Here is an 8,807-nt window from a genome sequence, read left to right on the forward strand (position 1 = left end):
ATTGACAACACATAAACCAGGCAGTATAGAAAGCCCAGCTGGAGCCTTCCTTTTTGTCCATTCCCAGGAAGAGTTGGCAGGGGTGGAAGGTAAAGCATAATAAGACTATATCTTTAGGCAGGGCCATTACTTACTAGTCAGTTTTAGCTTAGCCCCATGAGATGATGTTGGTCAAGATTCCCTTACAAATACATAGAGACAAATTCAAAGAAATAGAGATAGTATTTTACACAGTGATGTTCCCATCATTTGGAATACACGATTGCAATCCCAGGCCTGGCACTCAGGCCTTGTGAGGTGGGAAAGGAAGGGGCTGTGTCTTAGTATCCTCTCCATCTCTTTATACCCACTGTTTGTAGCCAGGAGCTTTCTAAGGCATTTCTCCTTTACTAATGCACGTATTTTTAACGCACATATGAGGTGCAGCTCAAACTCACCCAATGAATGAGTCAAATTTTCATGCTCTTATCATGACCTACGTGGCTGGGTGGTGCAAATGGCTAAGCTCCAACAAAAGATCAGAGGGTCGGATCCATCCAGAGGTGTCTCAGAAGACAGGTCTGGAGATCATTTTCTGAAAGATCACAACCTTTAAAACCCTGTGGAACACAGTTCCACCCTGTACACATGGGATTGCCATGAGTTGAAATCAATGCAATGGCAGCTACCAACAGCAATGCCACAACCTATGTTTAATAATAAATGTTTCCCCAACCCATTCCAATTTTCTATTAAGCTATTTTGCTGTGAGTAATAAAGAATATGACATGTCCATACCATGTTATGCTTCAGAGGCCATTTTCATACACTCACCATGATGAAATGACTCTAATTTATGGACAATACTAAAATCCTCACTTTAAGCATAGTTTTTCCCAGGAGTACACTTAATATATGAGATGAAGTGCTTTCTTAAGTGTAAAACTTATTTTAAAAAATGTATACACTCTTTACTTAGATTCCCCAAGTCCCTCTGATTTCCTCAACTGTCGCCCTGTTCACCACCACCTCTGTATTGAATTTTTCCCTCTGTGTATCTCTCCTCCTGAGGAATGAGCCTTAGACCCCAGGTTCAGAGGCCTAAAATGGCCTTAGCCCCTGTTGGCTGTGGGGAGAGAGGGGACAGATTGGAGCTGAGGGTCATAAAAACATCCTCTGGGGCCTCAGAGGGGCTGGGCCAGTCCTTGGATGGTACAACAAGCAGTCATAAATAGAAGTATTCCTAGTTGCCTTGATTACTTTAGTCTGGGCTTCCTAAACTTTTTCTATTATTCAAGCCACTATGCCCCCTAGAAGATCCCAGACTAGAGGTGGAGCCAATTCTTTATCTTTGACTCATTGATGCAGAAAAAAAGAAAAAAAACTGCTACAAAACACAACAATCAACTGGAAACAAAGGAGATGACTTTGCAGAACTAGGTTTATTTTATTAACATAGAACCTGGCCACAGGTAAGTTTTTATGGTCTGACTAACAGAGTAAATAGGTTTTTATCTGAATTTATTTCTGAAGCTTAGCCTATAGTTGTTATTTAATTGTGATTCCACCTTTTGAAGCTTAACACTTTTGCTACTTTGGTAAAAAAAAAAAAAATTTTTTTTTTTTTTTTACTTTGGTAGCAGCACCCAATTCCAGACTCCAATTCTTTTATGTGAAAAAATGGTGTTCCTACTCCATATTCCGCCAGGCGCTTCTTGGAAACTCTATGGGGCAGTTCTACTCTGTCCTGTAGGGTTGCTATGAGTCGGAAATGACTCCACGGCAGTGGGTGATGTGTGGTGACTCCATATTCAAATATATTTGGAAATTTTGGTATTTTTTGCTGAAGAGTGACATTGATTCTAACAACAACGACAAAATCTTCACTGGTTTAAGGTAAGAATAGAAGGAAGACAGATATCTAGTCTGAGTCAAGGAGGCGGGGTTTCTGGAAAACACTAGTCTCTGGTCCAGGCTTCTGCTGACTTATGCTGAGAGCTCTAGATATGTTGTTAACCTCTGCCTTTAATGGGATATTCCCAGATTGGAGTCAGAAAGATCAGTTCACTAAGAAATCCCTAAAGAAACATTCATGAGGCAGTGTTGAAACAGAGACTAAAACCTGTAATGTTGAGTTGACCCAGAAAAGGAACCAAATGAAAGAAGTTTCCATATACAGCCCAAGAGCCGTCAGATGCCATGTGGCTAGCACCAAGAATAAACTCATATATTAAACAAAATAAAAGGAGAAATGTTTAATTTCTTCAAGCAATAGACCTGTGCTGTCCAACAGAGTAGCCACCAGCCAATGTGACTATTGAAAACTTGAATTGTGGCTGGTCTGAGTTGCGCTGTGCTGTAAGCATAAAATACACACCTGATTTTGGAGACTTAGTACAAAAAATAAAGAATGTCATTAGCTCTTTAATAATGTTTAAATATTTGATACTGTTAAAACGATAATATTTTGCATATATTAACAACATAAATTCTTGAAATTAGTCACCTTTTTTCTTCTCTTTTTTTAAATATGACTGTTGTTAGAAATTTAAAATTTCATATGATCTCACTTTATATTTCTATTGGACAGTGCTGCTATAGACTATATGGATGGAATGAGATATATTAGGCAAAGCAGAAGGGAAAATTTATTTTTCCAACCTCTGAATTTGCCTTCAAACATTCACATTTACCTCTTACCATTGAGAAATAGGCTTCTGCTTTCCTAGAATAGAGAGGGAAGCAGACTCCAGGGACCTCCAACACTCATTAGAACCACTGCTGTTGTTGATAAAAACTGGCTGAGGTTGAACTTCCTCAAACAAGTAGTGTCTCTGTGAACACATTCTTGTGTGCCACCATCCTGATTATCATTGCTGCAACTTTCTCTGCATGAGCCCATGTACTACTTGCTTGGCCTCTTCTCCCTTCTGGACATGGTGCTGTGACTTACTATTACACGTAATATCATGTGTGGCAACAACATGACAGGTTAGCTGATAAGTGCCTTAAATTTATTTGCTACTGGTTTTGGTGTATTGGGTCAGGAACGTGTGAGCATCTGTTTGTTTAGTCTGGGTTTGTGACTCATGGAGAATTCAGGTGCAGTGAGATGAAGATGGCAGTTGCTGCTATCCCTCGCTCTTGGAATACTGCTGTTGGGCCAAAATTACTGACACCTGAAACTTCTTGGTCTCCTCTCAACTTTCTACCTTAGACAGCAGAATCTGTTTTCACATTTTTCTGAATCTCAAAGTGTATACCTTTTTCAGATATAAGTTCTTGTAAAGGAGCCTTGGTGACATAGTGGTTAAGTGCTTGGCTGCTGACCCAAAGGTCGGCAGTTCGAACTCACCAGCTGCTCCATGTAAGAAAGATGTGGCAGTCTGCTTCTGTAAAGATTTACAACCTAGGAAACCCTGTAAGGCAGTTCTACTCTGTCTATAGGGTTGATATGAGTTTCAATTGACTCGGGGGCAATGGGTGTTTGTGTGTGTGTGTAAGTTCCTGTTTCCTATATACATGACAGTCATAACTCTAATAATGTCTTCAAATAGCCTCTCGCAACTCGCTTAGGCCTGATGTCTCCTTTGCCTGGGATGTCTTCTCTTGCAGGAAGGAGCTTCATCTCATATATGACATGAACTCATTCTCATTCTCTTCTTCAGAACAGTTCTGCTTGTTTTGGTGAGTTCTATGGTGACTCGCTCTAGCAGAAGGACTTGCATATGTATTTTTGTAGAAGCAGAAAAAGGTAGTAGCTGAGGGCTTCAGCTATGGATTCAGACTTCATGGTTTCAGATTATGGCTTCACTACTGTGATTTTAATAAAATGGCTTTACTTACCTTTGCATTTGTTTCCTCATCTGTATAAATTGAAATGACAATGGTTCTTCTTTTGTAGGGAGAGTGATCATGTAATTTATCAGCCAGATCTAGAAACTGTAAAGAGTGAAAAGGGACATAAATAGGAATTTCTCTGAGCAAATCAGGAAATAGGTCACTCTACTGGTTTTTAACAGAATGGACGGGTTTACAACTATAAAGCACTTAGAATAGTGCCAGGCACTTAACTGTTATTATTTTTCAATTTTTTTAAGAAAATAAGTTATTTCCCCATGGGTATTCATCTTGTCTAGATGGGTTTATTTCTGTTTTATCTTCGAAGGTTTCAGAAGTGTCTGCTCTGAAGTGTTTGATCAGGATTCAGCACATGGCATCACCTAGCAACCCATCCACTGTTCTAGTCTCTGAATTCATCCTCATCTGCTTCCCTAACTTCCAGAGTTGGAAGCACTGGCTGTCCCTGCCCCTCAGCTTCCTCTTCCTCCTAGCCATGGGAGCCAATGCAACACTCCTGATCACCATCTGGCTGGAGATCTCCCTGCACGAGCCCATGTACTACCTGCTTAGCCTCCTCTCCCTGCTAGACATTGTGCTCTGCCTCACCGTCATCCCCAAGGTCCTGGCCATCTTCTGGTTTGACCTCAGTTCTATCAGCTTCCCTGCCTGTTTTCTCCAGATGTTCATCATGAACAGCTTCTTGACCATGGAATCCTGCACATTCATGGTCATGGCCTATGACCGCTACATAGCTATCAGCTGTCCGCTGCGGTACCCATCCATTATCACTGATCAATTTGTGGCTAGGGCTGCCATGTTTGTTGTGGCCCGGAATGGTCTTCTTACTATGCCTATCCCCATACTTTCTTCCCAACTCAGATACTGTGCAAGAAACATTATCAAGAACTGCATCTGTACTAACATGTCTGTGTCCAAACTGTCTTGTGATGACACTGCCTTCAATCAGCTTTACCAATTTGTGATAGGTTGGACCCTGCTGGGCTCTGACCTCATCCTTATTGTTCTCTCTTACTCTTTTATCTTGAAAGCTGTGCTTAGAATCAAGGCTGAGGGAGCTGCGGCTAAAGCTCTAGGCACCTGTGGTTCCCACTTCATCCTCATCCTCTTCTTCAGCACAGTCCTGCTGGTTCTGGTCATCACTAACCTTGCTAGAAAGAGAATTCCTCCAGATGTCCCCATCCTGCTCAACATCCTGCACCACCTCATACCCCCAGCTCTGAACCCCATCGTTTACGGCGTGAGAACCAAGGAGATCAAGCAGGGAATCCAGAAATTGCCGAGAAGGTTGTTAGAAATGAAATGAATGAGACCTTGCCATGGGAACAGAAATTGATAATATAGGATAATTTTCATGGTACATAGGAAATTTACATAGGTACTACTCAAATAAACTTGGATTTTTGTTTCTGCAATGTTTCAGTTGATTATGGAGATATCCATATCTTGGCTGTTGTTTGAAAAATTTCTATTGCATTTTTTTGGGTTCTGGAGTTACCCGAGAGTTTATCCAGAGACTTGTCTAGCCATAATCGCAGGAGATTAATTAGAATGTAATGGCTTATGAATTAAAGAACAGATGTTACTCCCATCTTTTCAAATGCCTCTTAATTTCCTGAATGGCTTAATCACAGATGCTTATTAGCTCTCTTGATTCAGCCTGATACAGCTCAACCTGGTTTTGTGCCGTGAATGGGTCTCTTGTGGAGATACAGAACTAACTCCAGAGTTTTGACTCTTATAGGTGAGTGAGCGACACATGCCATCCACTGCCTCCTCTAGTCTTGCCAGATCTTGTTACTATTTTTAGCCAAGGCCACTTCTTAGAGGATGATTTGCCTATAGTTCTTTCCTTCTTTCTAATGAATATTTCTATTTTAAGAAGAATCATTTTTTAGTGTGTGTTAAGTGAAAGAGTGTGTCCTTTCCCTCATATGCGCAATAGATTATCCAAATTCTGACTTCATCATCAGATTTCAGGCACCATCTGCACCCCTACCCTCTCCTGCCTATCTTGGGTATGCACTTAAATTGTCTTTTTCATCCTACTTTCGATCCTGTTGTGTCAGTCCTCTTATCCTGTGTTGGGGCCAGCATACCTTCCTATAGCATTCAGGCATCCAAATTAGTAGGTTTGCTGAACAAGCATGAGTGTTTTACTGCTTTGAAGTTCCCTTCCTGATCATGCCCTGAATATGGTGGGGTTTATGTATCGGTCAATATTTCCTGGGACTAATTTACACTGATAACTAGGTCTCTTTTTGGATAGTAATTGAGAGCTTCACGTATACATTACTTTATAAGCATTATTCAAGAATGTCTCCTAAAATAGCTGGTCAGTGATAAAGCTAACCATTTTCGTGGTCTTATAAAATAATTTATTATTTTTATATTATTGCCTTTCTTCAAAATAGTAGTTTTGATCCCCTATCTCTTCTCTGTTTCATAACTTCAAAGACTTATCCTAACCAAAATACAAGACTTCTCAAATATTCTCCTATTCACCCAATATTCCAGTCAGCTGTGGCTCATTATTTTCAGATTATGACTTTGATATTTTTTCAGAAAGTCTCCTCTTCCATGTAGAAATGCTGAAGTATCCTCTTTTACTTGGAAAACTTAAAATCAGTGTCTTAATTTGACAAACATACCCATATTATAAGTCTCAGTTTAAAATCCATCTACTCCACAATGCCTTCCTTTATTCTTCTCAATGGAATTAGTCTGATCATCTTGAGCCCTGTGTATATCTCCCACTAGTATTAGACTATAAACTATTCTGAGTCTGGGAAAGTGTTTCATTCATCTTTTCAACTTTATGCTTTTTTATTGCTGATAACACAATGCTTGACATATTTTAATTATTTCTTTAGAATAAAGTTGAATAATTCCTATGTCCATGCTTTGCTTCTTATTTCCATTGAAATCTTCTTAGGGCAAGAATCAGGTTGTTAATATAATATATTCTCCAAAGTACCTAACAAAGAGCCTTATATGACTCACAGTTCAATACAATTTTATATGACATAAAGCATCAGATTGTTGATCTTGGAATGAGACTGACTTTTAATTAAATCTCAGATACACCAATTTAACCACTGATAAACTGTTTGAGTTTTGTTTCATCAATTTGAGCCCTAGTTTTCTAACTTAAAAGGAATGATTATTACTGACAGGTTTTTTGACTTTTGGTTCATCAGTTTCAGCCCTAGTTTCCTAATTTAAAAAGAATGGTTATTGTTGATAAGCTGTTTGACTTTCGATTTTTCAATTTGAGCCCTAGTTTTCTAACTTAAAAAGAATAACTGCCCACTATGTGATTATTATGAGGTGTAGATGACTTAATTTAGGAGAAGCTTTTCAACCCAAGTCTGAAACATGATAATAACTGATAATAGGAACTCATTTTATTATTTTACCTGTGTATACTGCTTCCTCTAATGTCTGTAAGGAAGGGTGCTCTTTCTTATTTTATATACTTTAGAGAGGTAATGACACTGTCATATATGTACTCTTCAGTTCCCTGTGGAATTTCTAGATTATTGTGCACTGTTTTATAAAATCCTTTCCATTTTCCAAGCTCAAGGTGATATGCTGTGGCAGCCTCAGTCCTTGTCCTCAGTCATCTCTTAAATTCTTGGTCCTGCTGCCTCCTTTCAGATGTTGGCACTTGGCTCACAGTCTGGCTGGACTGGTTCAGGTAGATGTACTGCTCTTCACAATGAAACAGTGTTATATCATTCCTGCACATAGACCAGAAAGAAAAGATCTCAAATCAGCCATTGAGGAATAGGTGCTCATAGATTGGCTACATATGTGTACAATTTATCATTCCAGTATTACTATTCCTTTTTTTTTATTAGAAAGTTTCAAATTCTCTACAATTTACCTCTTAAAACACACTGTCGTGGATTGAATTGTGTTCCCCCAAAACATGTGTTAACTTGGCTGGACCATGATTCCCAGTATTGTGTGGTTGTCCTCCATTTTGTGATCTGATATGTATTGTAAATCCTAATCTCTATATGTTAATGAGGCAGGATCAGTGTTGGATATATCTTGATTCACAGCCTTACAAGAGGGTGTGTTTTCAAGTCACACCCTTACTCAAGCCACAGCCTTACTCAAATCACAGCCTTGCTTGAGTCATCTTTTATCTTAGATAAAAGGAGAGAGATGTGAGCAGAGAAGAGAGGAACCTCATTACCACTGTTATGGATTGAATTGTGTCCCCCCAAAATATCTATCAACTTAGCTGGGCCATGAGTCCCAGTATTATCTATCATTTTATGTGATTTCCCTATGTGTTGTAAATCCTATCACTATGATATAATAAGATGGATTAGTGGCAGTTATATTGATGAGATCTACAGGATTAAATAGTGTCTTAAACCAATCTCCTTTGAGATATAAAAGAGAGAAGTGAGCAGAGAGACATGGGGACTTCATACCACCAAGAAAGCAGTACCTGGAGCAGAGCTTATCCTTTGGACCTGAAGTTCTTGCACTGAGATGTTCCCAGACCAAGAGAAGATAGATGACAATGACCTTCCTCCAGAGCCGACAGAGAGAGAAAGCCTTCCCTTGGAGTTGATGCCCTGAATTCAGATTTATAGCCTGCTGGACTGTGGGACAAAAAAACTTCTTTTTGTTAAAGCCATCTGCCTGTGGTATTTCTGTTATAGCAGCACTAGATGACTGAGACAACCATTGAGAAAGAAGACCCAGGAGTGGAGCATGTCCTTTGGACTGGGATCTCTGCTCTGAGAACATCTTAGACCCAGAGGAAGATTGAGATAGGGAGCATTCACCAGAGTTTACAGAGAGAGAAAGTCTTCCCCTAAAGCCAGCACCCTGAATTCAGACTTCTAGCTTCTTACACTATGAGAAGATAAATTTCTGTTTGTTGAAGCCACTGATTTGTGGTATTCCTGTTATAACAGCACTAACTAAAACATGTAAAATGG

At 39.5% G+C, this 8,807-nt stretch overlaps 1 protein-coding gene across 1 annotated transcript; it reads left to right on the forward strand.

Annotated features, from left to right (window-relative positions):
- The first annotated feature begins 4,180 nt into the window (after positions 1–4,180).
- LOC135232158 (olfactory receptor 56A4-like) lies at positions 4,181–5,146 on the forward strand. Its single transcript, XM_064289483.1, has one exon. The coding sequence runs from the start codon at positions 4,193–4,195 to the stop codon at positions 5,144–5,146; it is 954 nt and encodes a 317-aa protein (XP_064145553.1). The 5' UTR covers positions 4,181–4,192.
- The last annotated feature ends 3,661 nt before the right edge of the window (positions 5,147–8,807 follow it).

This window comes from Loxodonta africana, chromosome 7 (assembly GCF_030014295.1).
Source record: "Loxodonta africana isolate mLoxAfr1 chromosome 7, mLoxAfr1.hap2, whole genome shotgun sequence".
In the NCBI taxonomy this organism is placed as follows: Eukaryota; Metazoa; Chordata; class Mammalia; order Proboscidea; family Elephantidae; genus Loxodonta; species Loxodonta africana.